The following is an 18,857-nucleotide window of genomic DNA, read 5'->3' as shown; positions in this document are numbered from 1 at the left end:
TGGTTTCTTCTTAAAATTATTAAAAAAATTATAAAAATATGAATGGTATTATAATGTTATACTAAAACTAAAATTAAAATAATGGGGAAAAACCCTTAAGATAACATGTAGAAAGAAAAAAACACATCTTAAGCACGCAGAATAACATAAGTGGACTTTGAACGATTAATTGCCGCTTTGAACATTTACGTAATTGTGCCATCCATAATTGTAATCGCAATTAGAAATTCGATTAATTGTCCAGCCCTACACCAAACTTTACCATTTTATTCCCATATTCAGAAAGTTTTTACAGAGAGGTTTGTTCATATATCATTTGCCTGATTTGTATAACATTTTATTCCAAAAACATGGTGATTATTTTCTGGGGGTTGACAGTATAGTTCTGATTTATGGAGTGATAAAAAAGATACCCTCTGATTTTCCCTCTGTAAAAACCTTCAACAAAATGTCTTTATCCAATGTTTTGATATATGGAAAAATATGCAAAGTATTGCATTCTAATTAGTGCTTAATTTGCATATTTAAATATAATATTTCAGAAAACTTGCAATACAAACAATTGTCTTAATTTACTGTGATTAATCAACTGGAGAAGTATGACGTTATCTATTAGCTGAAAATAGATACCCTATTCACCCATTGTGTCTTGCCTTATTGTTAAAGGGGTCCTATTATGCTCTTTTACAAAGTCTTGATTTTGTTTTGGGGGTGTACTAGAACAGGCTCTCATACTAGGTTGTTCGAAAAACACATTATTTTTCACATATTTGACATTATTACAACACCTCTCCCCAGTCTGGCATGAACGGCTCGAATAGTTCCTGTATCAAATGAAGGCCTGCCTTCTGAAATACGAAATGTGCTGTGATTGGTTAGCTGGGCCAGTGTGTGTTGTGATTGGCAGCACTCGGTGCCTGGTCGGGAAATGTCACGCCCCTTACCATAGCCGCCTGTGAGCTTCAGTGTAAATATTGCGTCAATATCAAATCAATTTGAGCGCGATTTAAACCCGGATGATTGTAGCCACTCTAAGTTCGTCTGCCTTGGGAAAGCTAGCGTGTCTCCGACATAGTGATAACACTCGTTGCCTCCTCTAGTGCAGCTCAACCAAGTCTCGTCCCATTCGTCGATATTTGTGATATCACAAATCCCAGAAAATATGTGTTGTAGTCCAAACGAGTCATTCGTTGTAGTTTTTGAAATCTTTTTTATGCTCAAACAGCAACATTACAGACTAACTAAAGTTGAAAAAGTGAAAAAGCATAATAAGACCCCTTTAAATATTTTAACATAAAAATGGATTTCAGCTTCAATAAAACAAATTAAATTTGGGCCCCATTAAATTCCTTATAAGTCTGCTCTCTAGCCTGCTTCATGAGGGGGAAAAATGATCCACATTATTCTAAAATATATTCATAATATTTAATCAAAATATATTTTTACTTTCTGCTCACATAATCAAGGACGCATGGTTGGAAAAAAATGTAACCAATTATTTTATGGCCTAATTTTGAGCTGATCAAGACACTGTACCAGCAAATACAAGCAATTTGTCATAAGAAAAGACATGACTCACACAAAAATGATTGGACTATTTCAGTCTTTCTCCTTCATTTTTTTGTAATTATTTGTGAAATTTACTAGCAATTTCTGAGTGAAAATTGTTTAAACACCCGTTTTTTTCCAGTGTAGTATATGATGCTTTAAAAACAGATTGGTAAACAAGCTAAATCAGAGGTGAACTGCAGAAAATAACAATTTCATGTTCTCTTCAATCTTCTCACTTACTTCCCTGTATATCTAATTTTTTCTACCTTCCAGTTTCCCTTTTTTTTCTTTTTCCCCGTTTCCTAGTCTTCAGTCTTATTCTCTTAATCTATACCTTGAGGGACTCTTTCACATTTACTCCTGAGAGCAGATGAAGGTCTTTAGCTGTGGCTCCTGAAGCCTGACCCAGTTGGTCAAGCCTAAACCTCATTAACCAGTGATGGGAGTATATGGACCCGTTCCATCAGAGGCATCAGGGCTAAAGAGAAAAACCACAGAAGAATAATAATGTAGTTTAAGGTTTGCCAGGTGGGCTAATGAGTTACCACAAGTCAATGATCCGACCCCCTCGTTCTGCCCCGAGATCCCTGTTCATCAGTGAAGCCACGTTTACGGCCCTGCTCCGCTTAGCTTAGCTGCTCTGTTGGGACGCGGCTAGCAGAGTCTGGAGGGCTCAGCGTGCATGCTAAAAGGTGTCTGTGCATGCTAAGTGCTTCTTTGGAAAAACTCTCAGGGCCGGTGATGTCAGACAGAAGGGTTTAAACATCAGAATCCATGACTAACGACATAAAGAAAGCAGTATATGAACAGAAAAGCTCCTCAGGTCTTTCATTGCATGACATGATATACTGTACGAGATGTATGCAACGTTTCGATTGATCAAATGCTAAACAGGTAAACGTGCAGTATGCTGGCTCTCTATCATGGATGACAATCATGTAATTTAATAAAAACTAGTTAACCCTAAAAACAAACTACTTGTTGAGAGTAACATCGGTTAGTTTCCGGTAAGAAGCAATTTGTTTGTCCATATTGAAAGCAAAACATGACATGACACAAATACATGCAGTACACACAATTATATAAATATATTTGTAAAATATATTATATTAAAAATATTGATAACATATATACGCACACACACACATACATACATATATATATATATAATTTAAAAAATATTGAATATATGTATACCATACAAATATATGAAACAATATCAATATATTAAATATAATATTTTATAAATTATTATATTTTACATATATTAAATATCAAATATGTATATCATAAAAATATATTAAATCATGTAAATATACTAAATATATTTAAATATAATATATAAATATTTTTAAACATAAAAAATAAATATATTTAAATATAATATTTTGTAATATCTACAGGTAAAACCCTAATGAATAAAGAGTAATTTATAAATACATTTTATGTAAATTGTCTTAATTTTTGGCTGTCAAATGAGTTCAAATGAAGCTGTTGGTGTTTTAATTACTTCTGGTTCATTCATTACACTAGGAATGAAATATTGCATTGTGGGATATATTATTCTGTGCTGTGTGCTTTGTTGTATAATGCACAATATTACGGGTACTCCATGCATGCAGAAAATTTACATTTTGTGCACAACATGCATACTACATAGGGTAGAAATACTAGTAAGATTGATAAACTAGCATGCTATTGCAACACAGCTCAAACCAAAAAAAATACTATTTAAAAAAGCACGGTCAACTGGTCAAAAATTCACAGCAATTTTAGCTTTCAACACTCACACAGTGCTTTATTGCATCTCAATAGGATGCCTATGTTGCAAAAAAATAATATACTCAACTTGCCATTATGTTGCTATTCAATAGATCAAAGAATATTATCAAAACATTTATGTAAATAGTAAATATGTCATATGTATATGAGATGTATATGCAATATGTAAATAGTATATATACATAAACACTCCATTGCCTTCAATTTGTCGTTGAAAAGATTCATGGAAAAGTATTTTCTGTTCTTCCAGTGTGAACGTTTAGTCTGCATGACCGCTGGAGGTGTGGAGAAAATGTTCAAACAGCCCCAGTGCGATCAATGCCTTGATTATGTGAGGATGCTCCTTGCCTTACATCACTCCTTGGCAGTCAAGAAGACACCGCTAAATGGACGAACAGGGCCAGAAAATTGGACTCCTGCCATCTTCAGGGACACATCCTCTCTATAATGACCTTTGACTCTGATCTCAGAATTTCCTGGGAGACTGGACTTGGCACGGTGTTTTTAAAGCTGATTGAAATGCTCAAATGTGTCTGGCATAAAATCTTTATTCTCATCCAAGCTATGGGCACTTTTGGTCCTGTGGACTTTTAGAAAAGAAACTCTTTTACAGTTAAACACTTTTCAAGTTCTCAAATGAATGTAATTTGTCCGCTAACAATGTCCAAGAGTGAACATACATGCATCACATTTTTCTGAAATATAATTTCCACCATATCTCTCAAATGTATTGTTTTCATTTTGTGGTGGAAATAACAGTAATGGAAATGACATTTGAAATATTTTTTTAATTAACTGGCCAACTCCTTTGCTTTGCTTAGCTAAGATCTAATTTCATAGGTAGCATTTTATGCATGCTTAATTCACACAATTAAATAATATTTTCACACTTTTTTAAAGAATAACTGAAAAGCATAATATAAAAGACTCAATATATTCTGGTTATAAGTGATATTTACCATTGAAAAAATATATATATAAATAATTTCCACACAATAAACCAAATTGAAAATAAGTTTTCAGTTTTTCTACTTCAAAATGACATTTAATTCAATGTGCTACTTGACATTTCCTTGTTATTTTATTGTAAAATTGACTAGCAATTTCTGAGAGAAAACTCTTTCTACTTCAGTTGTTTTTCAGTGTATATTAAGATTGAAAGTCTGAAACAAAGGTACAAAAATGTCATCTAAAATAAATATCAACCCTAGGACACAAAAGTGCCTGTAGTTGAAGAAACACCTTGATATGCAATATCCCAAAAACTAGGCGTTAGTTCATTAGAGTATCAGTTTACACTCTGAATTTGATTTTACAGATCTTTATTGCATTGACAGTATGTTATTTGGCACACTTAGATTTTATCAGAGGTGGATATTGACTAATGGCACTGAAATGTCTTTGGCGTAATGTCTGTTTATTGGACACTAGGGGACAGGAAATGGAGAGTGCGTTCCATTTCAGCACAAGGAAATGAACATGAAATCCTTGTGTCAAGACAAACAGGGACGGTCCAGCCATTTAATTAACCCCTAAGACATGATAAATCTCTGAGTCTTTCCCTCTCTCTTTAATCTCTTAGAGGTGCATTTCTGAGGCTCTGCTTCAGCAGCTTGAAATGACCAGATAAGTGTTTTCATTATGATTAAAAGAAATTCTCTGGACACAGAGTGTGATTCAAAAAAACAAACAAACAGGAAAATCTGTGCTTTAAGAAAAACGGAACCGTCATATTGCACTGAATCAACACAATTTAGCATAAAGCAGCAAGGTCAATCAACATTTTTTATTACATTTCTGAATATTCATAAAATTATAAAGGTCATGTTTTATTTTTTCCACTCAAGCCAGCTTGTAATGTTGGTCCAATTTTGTTGTGCCAAAAAACATTTTCTGATCTTACAATGAAATACATTTTCTGTTTATGCACCATTAAAGGGATAGTTCATCCAAAACTGAAAATTCTATCATTATTTTCTCACCCTCATGTCATTCCAAACCTGTATGAGTTTCTTTCTTCTGTTAAAGACAAAAGAAGATATTCTGAAGAATGTTGGTAATCAAACCGTTGATGGTCCCCATTGACTACCATAGTACTATGTAAATCAATGGATACCAGCAACTGTTTGATTACCAACATTCTTTAAAAAAGTCATACAAAAGTTTGGAACAACTTGAGGGTAAGAAAATGTTGACAGAACTTTCATTTTTGGCTGAACTGTCCCTTTAAGATTCACTTTACAATAAGGTTCCATTAGTTAATGTTAGTTCATGTACATTTGTTCATGTGACATGAACAACAATGAGCAATACATTTATTACAGTATTTATTCATCTTTGTTAATGTTAGTTAATGAAAATACAGTTGTTCATGTTAATTCACAGTGCATTAACTAGTTAAAGGGATAGTTCACGCAAAAATGAAAAACTCTACAATCTCAATTGAGAGTGTCAATGGTCCATTTGAGAGATAGGTGGCGGCAATGCACTTATAAGTCTGCAATCCGCCGAAAAGTAAGGAGAAGAAGACGACGCCTCACGCGCAGGCTGTTGCCTTGTCCAAATACCCACACTTGTGGTCTTTGCACGTGACCACTTATATGCCGTATTTCCTGTATTTGGCCCAAGTGTTCAAGTGAGCATGAAGAACACAAGTGTGTGTACAACTTTTTATTATTATTTTCAATACTTTGCATTTTAATAATCAAACCGTTGATGGTCCCCATTGACTACCATAGTACTATGTAAATCAATGGATACCAGCAACTGTTTGATTACCAACATTCTTTAAAAAAGTCATACAAAAGTTTGGAACAACTTGAGGGTAAGAAAATGTTGACAGAACTTTCATTTTTGGCTGAACTGTCCCTTTAAGATAGTCTATGCAAACCCTCTCTGGTAACACTTTACAATAAGGTTCCATTAGTTAATGTTAGTTCATGTACATTTGTTCATGTGACATGAACAAACAATGAGCAATACATTTATTACAGTATTTATTCATCTTTGTTAATGTTAGTTAATGAAAATACAGTTGTTCATGTTAATTCACAGTGCATTAACTAGTTAAAGGGATAGTTCACGCAAAAATGAAAAACTCTACAATCTCAATTGAGAGTGTCAATGGTCCATTTGAGAGATGGGTGGCGGCAATGCACTTATAAGTCTGCAATCCGCCGAAAAGTAAGAAGAAGAAGACGACGCCTCACGCGCAGGCTGTTGCCTTGTCCAAATACCCACACTTGTGGTCTTTGCACGTGACCACTTATATGCCGTATTTCCTGTATTTGGCCCAAGTGACAATACAGGTCACATGGCAAGAACCAACAAATGAGAGACAAGACACATGACTGAGACAACCAATGAGAACATGACACATGAACAAAAGAACCAATAGCAGGATAACAATAGCAGGATAACTCCTAATTGAGATTCAATTGAGAGTGTCAATGGTCCATTTGAGAGATAGGTGGCGGCAATGCACTTATAAGTCTGCAATCCGCCGAAAAGTAAGGAGAAGAAGACGACGCCTCACGCGCAGGCTGTTGCCTTGTCCAAATACCCACACTTGTGGTCTTTGCACGTGACCACTTATATGCCGTATTTCCTGTATTTGGCCCAAGTGTTCAAGTGAGCATGAAGAACACAAGTGTGTGTACAACTTTTTATTATTATTTTCAATACTTTGCATTTTAAAATCAACTTCTAAATGTCTGTTCAGTAGTCCCTATAGATGACAATTTAATTAAGTGATAAAAAGCAGTTGCAAATGTTAATATACAAATAAATATACCAATCTTTGCAGCAATAAAATGTGTAGCACTTTGTTTTACTACCAAATTATATGTAATATCTTATTATTATTCATATTTAACTTACATTGGAAAGGTTTCCGTGACCTCTCGCGCGATCTTGGCAAAAAGTCTCACGATTTATTTCCAGAACATGATGCATGATGGGATACACTAACCCTCGAATACCACTCTGGATAGTGTGGGTTTAGTGTGCGTTAAGCGCACTGCGCTTTGGTATTTTTAAGACCTGGGACAGTCTTGCGCACTTACTTCCTGTCGCGCGCACGCGCTCTCAAGTGGCCAAGACCACAAGGGTGGGTATTTGGACAAGGGGTGTGTCGAGGACACGCAGTACAGTTCAGACAGTTCAGGCATTTTAGTGCATCAGAGGTAAAATACGATATAAATACTGTTCAGTTTCTTGCACCGACCGATCGTTTCGTGTCTTTACACATCAATGTATCGTCATGAGCTGCAGGGTTTAATTTGGTTTTATTTGTGTGTTTTTTTTTGTTTTATTGTATGTTTTAGCCGTGATTCCCATCCACTTGCATTATATGACTGACAGACTGCAACGGTTTGAGTTAAAAATCTTCGTTTGTGTTCTACTGAAGAAACAAAGTCACCTACATCTTGGATGCCCTGGGGGTAAGCAGATAAACATCACATTTTCATTTTTGGGTGAACTATCCCTTTAACAAGCACAACTTTTGATTTTAATAATGCATTAGTAAATGTCGAAATTAACGTTAACTAAGATTAATAAATGCTGTAAAGTATTGTTCATTCTTAGTTCGTGTTAACTAAAGGAGTTAACTAATGTTAACTAATGATCCTTATTGTAAAGTGTTGCCCACTCTCTTTGCAAAACCTGTATATTTTGACAAATTCACAAAACAATCTGCACTGAAATGTGCCACACAAACTGACCAGATCAGACCAGACAGCCATCACTGACATGTGGGCAATCATGTGTTAATGAATTCTGTGGCATTTCAATAAATGGCCTTGTGAATTTGTCAGTTCTGAAGGTTACACTATGTTTTACAGTACATATAGAACCATTTTTATTTCAAACGATCAAGGGATATTTGATTCCTCAATGTATGTCCTCTTTAACCCTAAGCATACAGCATCACATTTGAGAAGCAGGCCTCTAAATTATTAACATGATCAACTTTTTAATCTTTTTTTCCTAAAGGTTCGATAAACTCTTCAAAAAATGTTTTTTTAAACTTGACCATTATTTCATATGTCAGGCTTTACAGGGTTAAAAATAACATTTCAGGTGGTACAAACACAGACGGCCTCACCAAGAAATTTCCCCTCTAAGTATTAGACTTCACCATAAAAATGCCACTCCATTGCACTGAAATAACTCAAGTCATCAGACAGGGCAGTTCAAGTGCTTTCTAGTAGAAGGAAGTGTTGCATGACAAACATTCAAGCTTGTAGAGTCACAGTGATGAAAAGTGGCTGTCAGTGTGGATTATGACCAGACGGGACGTGTACAGATGTGGCAGCTCTGTCACTGACCCCTTACAAAAATACCAGTGAGAAAAATGTGCAGGTTTTTTTTCTCTGTTTTTGCAGATATGCCAAAGAAAACGAAAAGGGCTAACGGGGCCATGTTAACCAGCAAAATCCATGATCTTTGGGGACTATGCTTCATTATTTTAACTTGCAAACAGGACAGGCACTCGCAAAGGTCAAAGGTCATATACTGTATATGGGGTGGTGGGTAAGATTGTTGAAAGTTTTTATATATTTTAAAATGTGATTTATTCCTGTGATGCAAAGCTGGATTTATCAGCCATTACTCCAGTCTTCAGTATCACATGATCCTTCAGAAATCATTAGAATATGCTGATTTGGGGCTCAAGAAACATTTCTTATTAATATCAGTATTGAAAACATTTGTGCCAACTAATATTATTGTGGAAACTGTGATACCTTTTTTTTTGGTCAGGATTTTTTTCTTTATATTTGATGAATATAAAGTTAAAATGAACAGTATTTATTTGAAACAGAAATCTTTTGTAACATTATAAATGTCCTTAGTGTCATTTTTGATCATTTTTATGCATCCTTGCTGAATAAAAATATTAATTTCCCTACTGACCCCACCTTTTAAAAGGTAATATACAGTAGAAAAAAACAGTCAGAAGGAGGGTGAAAAATGGAGATGTTAAAGGTGCACCAAGCGATTTTTGCCAAACGATGTTGATATTTGAAAGCACCAAAACAAACACGCCCATACCCCAACAGGACCTCGCACCTATTTTGATAACTCCGCCCCACACATACTTACACAACCCTGGCAGCGACAATGGCGGAATCTGCTATGCCTGCCGGCCACAGCATATTCAAGCAAAAGCCAACACAGAACAGTTGCGTGAAAAAGCTAAATCAATGTAGCTCACCTACCAAGACGAAACAAAGCAACCTCGGCGTCTGATTCCAGGCCTTCCTGCTCCTTGAGTTTTCTCCACCACTGGAAAGCTGCTCCGATATTTACGCGGGTCCTACCTCTTGCCTGATCGTAACCCTTCTTTCAAAATTGTCCTTTTTTTATTTTTATCTGCCATCTCTCTCTATCTATAGTTGATCTGCTAATATCCATCCTGTGCACTCACTGAGTGCTCTCTTCTCCCTATCATTACTAGAGACGCCCCTTACTGCTGATTGGCTGCGAGTGTGTTTTGGGACTCGGTCCGACACTGTGGTCAAAAGCGTTTTTCAAAAATTGCTTAGTGCACCTTTAAACTAAAACTTTGTTTTTAAGAGCATGAAACCTTGACTAACATTATGAATTCAGGTTCTGCTACAAAAGTGTATGATATGTCCTATTCAAATATGTGACGGAGCATGCCATTGTTTTTGAGTTGGGCAATAGGAGTGGAAATTTCAAGATGAAGCACACTAAGATTCTTCATCCTGCATCCTTCCTCCTATCAAAGCACCTGCTTCCCAGTGGCACATGCTGAGACAAATTGAACCCTGGGCGTCCTTCATTCACCAGCAGACTGACACACGAGGAGTCACTCCTGAATTCACCTCGATTAATCACGTTTCACTGGAGAGAATCAGACGTCAAGTGAATGATGATATTTGACTTTGCTGCAACGCTGTGAGGGGCAATTAATTGAGGGGAAAGGATTTTTCTTTCCTTTTTTTCTTGGTTACATTTGATTTGGCTGTATTGTCAGAAGCCAGCTTCCCCGTCACCTCGAAGCACAATCAGAATAGATCCATTAATGATCTGAGGTGTTCACATGTCTGGGCAAAACACTGACACCACTCATCGCTGAAACACACACACACACACACACACGCGCGCACATGCACATGCACATGCACATGCACATACAAACTCTTTTGGAGTCAAGCAAAACGTCACCGGGCCCACTCATCGTTTTAATCATACGCTAGATTTAATTATATCGCATGGAATTGATCTTACTGATGTAGATATCGTACCTCAAAGTGATGATGTTACTGACCATTTCCATGCATTGTGCATGCCGCGCATTACTGATATTAACTATATGGCTCCGCGTTATCGTCCGGGCAGAACTAGTGTTCCAGCCACCAAAGACAGATTCACAAATAACCTGCCTGATTTATCTCAACTGCTCTGTGTACCCATAAATACACAAGAACTAGACGAAATGACTAGCAACATGGGCACTATCTTCTCTAATACATTAGAAGCTGTTGCCCCCATCAAATTGAAAAGTAATCGTAGTCTTCAGAGCAAATGGAGAAAAACTAACTTGGAAGTTTTTAGAATTGCGTGGAAAAACAGTATGTCCAGCTATAGACAGGCTCTAAAAGCAGGCAGGGCCGAGCATATCAGCAAACTCATAGAAAATAACCAAAACAATCCAAGGTTTTTATTTAGCACAGTGGCTAGATTAACAAATAACCAGACACCACCCGATCTAAATATTCCCTCACAGTTTAATAGTAATGACTTTATGAATTTCTTCACTGATAAAATAGATAACATCAGAAATACAATAACAAATATAGATTCTACAGCGTATAATACTTCAGCTTCATTCATCGCACCAAAAGATAAACTGCAGTGCTTTACAACTATAGGACAGGAAGAGGTAAATAAACTTATCACTGCATCTAAACCAACAACATGCCTGTTAGATCCTGTACACACTAAATTACTGAAAGAGTTGTTACCTGTAGCAGAAGAACCGCTTCTCAATATTATTAACTCGTCGTTGTCTTTAGGTCACGTCCCAAAACCATTCAAGCTGGCGGTTATTAAGCCTCTTATTAAGAAACCACAACTAGATCCTAGTGAACTGGCAAATTACAGACCCATCTCAAATCTTCCTTTTATGTCTAAAATTTTAGAAATAGTTGTGTCTGCTCAATTGTGCTCCTTCCTGCAAAAAATGTATCTCTAAGAAGAAGGTTTCAGGCCCCACCATAGCACAGAAACTGCACTTGTTAAAATTACAAATTACTTGCTTCTTGCTTCAGACCAAGGCTGCATCTCATTAAAATGTAAAATGTAAAAGATTTGATGACCAATATTTTTCTCCTATTAAATTTGGATAAGACAGAGATATTACTTATTATACCAAAAGACAGTACACAGAATCTCTTGGATTAATGTAGAAACTTAATTTGCTGTAAAGTTGCTTTGCAACGATTTGTATCGTGAAAGGCGCTATACAAATAAACTTGAATTGAATTGAATTGAACATACACGCAACTCCAGCGCTCCAAAATATTTACTGGAGAAACCAACTGCTGAGTTTGGAAATGGCAAGATTTTCAGACATTTTCCGCCCTCCTAAGTTGATGATGTGTATGTGTGAGATTTGATTATTCTTAGACCACCCACAAACACAGCAAAGAAAAATAATAATGTAACCAAGTCATAAATATGTATGCACAGCTCCGCTTCATGATATACTGGTACATGGTAATGGAACATAATTGAAGACACTAAGACTTTTATTTTAGGAAAAATTTGCTTTTTGTAATGAAATACAGAATTAAAAAAATAATTATAATAATATCAAAATTGTATTTGACCCCAAATTTTTTAATGGTTGTTTGAAAATGTGCATGCATGTGTGTGTGTGTGTATATATATCCTCGCTTTAATAGCATGGAAAAGAGTAACAAACTACATAATTCAAAATTTCTCCATTTGTGTTCAATGGAACGAGGAAATATATAGATTTGTGACAACACAAAGGCAAGTAAATTATCACATATAGGAAACAATTATAAGTGCATAATCATACTAAATACATTTTAATACAGTACATCATTCTGCTCACATCATCCTCCTCACCACCAAAAAGTGATATAAATACATTAAACCGCACAGAGGAAGGAGTTAAAGAGTGTCCTGCTAAGCCAAAATAAAGCTGATTAAGACGTCTGGATTAAATTGCTCATAAATGTTCCACAAAGCAATAAATGGGCATTAAGCTGCGACCAAAACTATGAAGCTCATTATTGGGAGAATTTCATAACGGAGACTGAATGTTAACTCGATTTTAACAGCTCCTGCCAAGTCAAGCCATGTGAGTTCCTCTGACCCGATTACCGCCACATGATTAAACAGCCAATTACATTGCGGCAAAAGGCCCCAGAATAGCCATTCTGGGAGCAGAAATCATCAGATCCACTCCACTGTTATTCTGAAAGGAGAAATACTGGATCAATGAGTTCTAGGCTTTAAGCAAAAATGTCAGTATTTCTATAGGACTTTTCTTCCAAAGCTCACTAATAAAAGCATGTCATATAGAACAACTTGTTTGTAATTAAATTTTGGGGCTTATCTGATTAATCATAATTTAGAATCATTTCTTAGAATGAAGATCAGAATGTAATCCGCCTTAAAATCTTCGGCTCAGAGGGATGAATGGCACGTTTCATTTAACATTTCACATGATTTCAGCTGTCGGCCGTGCAGTAATGGTGCCACAGGAAATGAGAACAAAGTTGTGCTGTTAGACCCAGGAAGTCCACACAACCCTGTGAATGGCTTGGGTGCCCCAGAACAATAACATCAGCCCACCCGCTCCCCAATGAGCCATGCACATTCCATGCATTATCTCCTGCGTTGCTAAGAAAAGGAGCCACTTTCTTACAGGATTACATTACGTCTTAACAACTCTGACAATGTGAAAAACTCAAGTACACATGACTTGAAGAACTTGTTGGGTTCAAAGAGGCTGTTTGATTTAAAAAATAATTTTGTACCAATTATATATTTTCAAATACCCTACCATGTGGTAGCTGTAGTCTGGCAGTAAGCATTCATTGCTGTCTGAAAGGTTGAAATCTTTGTTTCAGGGGCAAAATCTGAAACCTTTTGAGGAAATTTGTTTTCTTAAAATATATTTAGCAGATTAACACCGAAAACAATGAACACATGTTATTATTTTAGTATTAGAGTTAAGAAAAGTGTTTTAAAAAATAGCTTAAAGGGAGAGTTCAAAAATGTTTATTCTCTCATGATTTACTCATCCTCAGGTTGTCCCAAACCTTTATGAGTTTCCTTCTTCTACTGGACATAAAAGAAGATATTTTGAAGAATGTGGGCAAACAAACAGTTGCTGGTACCCATTGCCTTCCATAGTATGAGGGGAAAAAATACTAAAAAAGAATATGGAAGTCAATAGGGACCAAAAAGTGGCACATTCTTCAAAACATTTTCAATTGTGTTCAGCAGAAGAAAGAAATGATGCAGGTCTGGAACAAATTGAGGATGACAGGATATTCATTTTTGGGTGAACGATCCCTTTAACGTTTTACCAAGAAGCCCAACCCCTCCATATGCCACAGAACTAGCTGGGACTGCTGGGTAGATCAGTTTCAAAGAAATATAATCCATCAATTTCCCACCCCAAAAAACATTATTAGCTGTAATGCAACCATTTTTCTGTGCCATGTGAACCGCATGGGTTTTTCTACAGAGCAAACGTGATTAGATTTAGCTTAGCTGTCCTCACTATCCGAGTGTCAGAGAAAAAGAACTGCTTTCCCCCCCAAAAAAATGATTTTCATTGAGTTCACTGTTGACTGGCACAATATTAATTACTGAAACAAAGGATCTGATTCTCAACGCACACACGTTTCCACAATCAACTCATTTTACCCATGAGGTGGGGACGGAAAAGTGCTCTACCGAAGGTAATGGAGGACAAACTCTTTTTTAATGCTGCTCCTAACACGCCATGGGGAATTACTAGATGTTGCATATTTTATATCTTATTATGTCACATTGTTTCCGCAACCCTGTTGCACACTGAGAAAAGCAGTAGCATGGCAGGTTTACTCTTGGTACAAGTTTAAAGATGTAGTTCACTGCATCAAAAAAAAAAAAGAACGTTTTGTCATTATTTACACACAAATATGTTCCAAACACATATACTGCTTTTTGCCATGGATTAAAATTGTTTGTAAAATCATTATGCTGCTCTTGCAATGCAACAGTTAGCAGACGCTCTCTAGCTCCAAAAAGCACTAAGGTTTCAAACAACATTACGGATATTTTAGTTTTTGAGTGAGCTACTCCTTTAAGTGGTTAGTTACTATATCAAATGGAAGACAATCAACCAGGGCAAAACAACCTTGAGGGTTATTAATGCAATCTTAATCGTTCCTTCATTCATGGGCCAATTAAGCTTTATATAGCATTGCTTTAAGAAACCACAAATACAATATGACATCAAATCCCATAAATAACTATGACCTTCTTCATCCAAATAAGTATGCCCTTTTAATTACTGGGCTTTGGAATGGAAAACAGACACAGAGAACATTAAGCATGATGGATCAGACCAAGCTCACGATACTATCCGATTATACAAACACAAATAATGAAACACACACATCACATTATATAAGTGAATCTATATCATATCATAAAAAAATATCATATGTGAACAGTCAAAAATGCCACAATCTATTTAACAATACAGAAACTCTGATTTAGTGATTGCATTATAAAATTAGTTGAATAATATATTTTGGTTTCATATACTGTATATGCCCGCACAAATTTTGTGGGACGAGTTACACACCACATTTTAGTGCATAAGGGTATAAGCACTAGCAATAGTGATGCAGCACTAAAAATGTTCATTTCTGTACAGTGGCATCCAGCTGGTTAAAAGATTCCTCGGTACGAACAGGCCTCACTTTCACTCTAAGAGCAGATTCTAGTTTTGGCAGGTTCACAATGGGCACTGAAGCACCCAGCGTGCAACCCGATCAGCCCCTGCACGGATTCCACCTCCTAGGACATTGTTCTGGGAGATAAAGGCAAGTGGCGGGGATAAAAAAGGACCAGCAGATGGCAAAGAGAGAGAAAGAGTGGGCAGCCTGACTCATCTGACCTAGGACTAGCAGCTGTCATCCTCTCTGCATAACCACACACACAACTGGAGCTGCTGAACGCTCCTGTCCGGATACACTTACAAACAAATTGCCAGACAATTAAACAACTCGAACAAGTCAGAGGAACGCTTTCGACACATTTCAAGTTACAATATCCCAATTACTATCAAAAATGAACAAGGGCTTAAGGCAAAAAAAATGCTACCATAAGTGACAAAAATGCCTCAATATTTAAAATATGGGAGGAGAAATGCTTTCTATCCTTTATAAGTATAAATAATTAAATTCTGACAAATCTATATATATATTTTTGAATTTTTAAACGTATTTATATTCTTAATTAGTAATGGATTCAGTGACTGCAGACACCGCACACTGACTGTAAAAAATTACAAAAAAAATACTATTTCAGACTTTCTTCTTCAAAAACGCACATTTAATTCAGCATGTCATTTCTTTGTAATTATTTGTGAAATTTATTAGCTGAAAAGGTTACATTTTTTTCAGTGTGTTGGCCTGTAATTGTCATTTATTCATACTCACAGTCTTAAATGCTAATTTGGTGCTAATATGATGGTTTTTGATGCAAAAGACTAAAATCTGATTTGAAAGCTACAAACAGATGCATTGTTAAAGGTAAAAAAGCTACTTATAATCTATTTGAAGCGAAAAGTTCATTTCTGACACTGACTCCCACCCAAACTAAACCAAAATCTGGCCACCTTAGAACCTGATAGAGTAGATTTTCAGCCCGAGTTGCTCAGATCACGGTTTTATTGGGCCAAATTGTACACAACAGTTTTTTTCTGTGGCCACACTTGAACAGGCGTTCGACAGAGAATTCCTCTGGCGCCAGCATGCTCTTGTGATTGATGGATGCACACATCACAAGACAAAAGAGGCAAAGTGTGCATTTCTCCTCAAGACCTTTCCGTCACCGTGATGAAGAGATTCCTGACTTGTACAAAAAGACAATCAGTGATGCTCACTGCAAGCATGCAGACAGATGAACAACATGTGAGGGATGTTTTATAGGAATCAATTTAAGAAATTGACATTAGAACATTAATATTTCCTAAATCTCTGTCCAACTGAATAGTAAAAATAATGACAAAAAAAAAATAATGATGCTTCACCTCGCTATAGATGAAAATAATCAGTGTTGGGGAAAGTTACTTTTAAAAGTAATGCATTACAATATTGCGTTACTCCATAAAAAAGTAACTAATTACGTTACTTAGTAACTTTTTATGGAAAGTAATGCGTTACGTTACTTTTGCGTTACTTTTTAAATCTGGACAGGGCTTGCTTGTTTGTTTTTAAAATAAAAAAGTTCTATTTTTTGCAAAAATAAAAGCCTTTTCACACCAAAAGTGAAATGAATAAGCGTCAGGCTGAAGGGAAAGTACATTTACGTCCGTACAGTAGAATGCAGAAGAAGAAATTTCAACACACACAAATGTTCGTCTAGAGTAATTTGTGCTTATTAGTACGGTTGAACTGGATCGTCGAAGGTCAGAAGCAAAGACATTAACTAATATAATGGGATTAAATACATAAAGCATATTTGTGTTGTTTAACATTTAATTATTGCAGGTTTGCGTCATATTCGGAGTTGCATTATTTTTACTCATTTTGAGGAATACTGAATCTGTGTTTGTTTTGTTTTTTTGTGAGTGCGATGAATTAATGCATATTAATATTTATTTTAGAACTACAGTAACATCTTCTGATTTCTCTCAACACTGTGAATATAACTTATTTGAAAAAGTAACTCAGATATTCTCTTGTAAATTAAAAAGTAATGCGTTACTTTACTAGTTACTTGACCAAAGTAATCGGATTACGTAACTCACGTTACTTGTAACGCGTTACCCCCAACACTGAAAATAAACGTTTATAATTTTGGAACAGCTATCCCAAACATCACATCTGGAACTCTAATGTGTGCATTAGAACAGACTGGTTCAGTTTACTCTGATCATGTAAACATGGTTGAGCAAACCAGGTGAGAATCCGAAATAAACATCTTAATAAATGTGCATAGCATAACAAGGTTGAATAGACTTCTGCAGGCGTGGAAGAGCAAATCCAAACATTTCCTGTAGTTTCTCTTACCTGTTAAACACTTTCTTCATCCTCTGAAACAGCGATGGTGATGCGGTGACCGTCTCTGATGGCATGGTCTCAATAGTGGTGACAACATGGTTCTGGTGCTCGGGCATCATCTCTAAAGCTGGAAACTAAAGCGGTCAATCAGTAAGCAGTGATCATTCCTAAGGCTTTGGTTATTCCGAGCAGCTCCAGCTCTCCATATTGCAGGTGAGAATAACCAAACAGGTGTATGTATCTCCAGTAAGTGATGGAGGAGGGATGCTGGAGGCTCCTAGAAGTCACTAGATGTTACAGATTCATGCGCGACGATGCACCTGTTCCCCTGTTGGCTTTCTGAGCAGATGTTTCCCGGTGGTTCGGTGCGCATTTTCTGAACGCCAGAGCAGGACTGCCGTGATTGTTGGGAGGCGGTGCGTTTTTGAGAGAAATAGACAGTTTGACCGCTAGAGGCCACTGTTTCCGACGGTACGCGTCAACCAATGAGAAGCATTTAAAAGTGAGGCTCATTAAATAAAGAGCTGTAATAAAGAAATGTAAGCACATTTGTTAAATGTAACAATAAGTACTGTAATACATTTTTTTTAATCATATTTAGTAAATCTAAGAAAAAATGTGGGGATAAATAAATGTAAGCACATTCATAAGTGAATGTAAAATATTTCTACAATGTAAAAATAAAATACAGTGATAAATGTAAGCATATTTATTAAAAAAGACTAATAAATATTTGTTTTAAATATTTAATTTTATTTTGGAATTTAATTACAGATTTGTTAACGCGGGTATATATACAGAGAGAAATTTAAATAAATTATTGCATTTAAGAAAATAATCAAATAAAGTCAAATAACTTTTGGAGTTAATAGGAAAAAAACACTTTAATCAACTTTTCACATATAAAAATATAGGCCTATATGTAAGTAATTACAATAATACTAAATACGTTTTTATAACATACAGCAATAATTTAGACAATGCTGAGAAGGAAGAGCAAGGAGAAAGAAAAAAATATTTGCACCGATATGTAGACAATCACTACAAAGGGACAATTACAGTTTGCTTTCGGTTTATTAATAAATCAGGTGCAGGGGAAAGGGGCCACAAAGCTTACATATCCTCCTGAGACCCAGAAATAAAAAGCTTTGTGAATTTAGTTTTTTTTTTCATGTCATTACATTGTTTAGAGCATAAGAAAAAAATGATCAAATAACATTATTGAAAAAT

General features: G+C 35.9%; 1 protein-coding gene across 1 annotated transcript in view; it reads right to left on the bottom strand.

Moving 5' to 3' along the window:
- The window catches only part of LOC107549682 (solute carrier family 35 member F1-like), a 74,112-nt gene extending 56,101 nt beyond the window's left edge, over positions 1 to 18,011 (bottom strand). The window contains exon 1 of the mRNA XM_016230856.1: positions 17,637 to 18,011. Within this exon, the coding sequence (XP_016086342.1) occupies positions 17,637 to 17,746 (110 nt within the window). The 5' untranslated portion in view covers positions 17,747 to 18,011. The remainder of the gene's footprint in view (positions 1 to 17,636) is intronic.
- Positions 18,012 to 18,857: the final 846 nt, after the last annotated feature.

The sequence above is a fragment of the Sinocyclocheilus grahami genome, unplaced genomic scaffold, assembly GCF_001515645.1.
Source record: "Sinocyclocheilus grahami isolate Dianchi unplaced genomic scaffold, SAMN03320097.WGS_v1.1 scaffold378.1, whole genome shotgun sequence".
NCBI classification, from domain to species: domain Eukaryota; kingdom Metazoa; phylum Chordata; class Actinopteri; order Cypriniformes; family Cyprinidae; genus Sinocyclocheilus; species Sinocyclocheilus grahami.
Note: the sequence above shows the minus strand (reverse complement) of the source record. Positions and strands in the feature narration are given on the sequence as shown.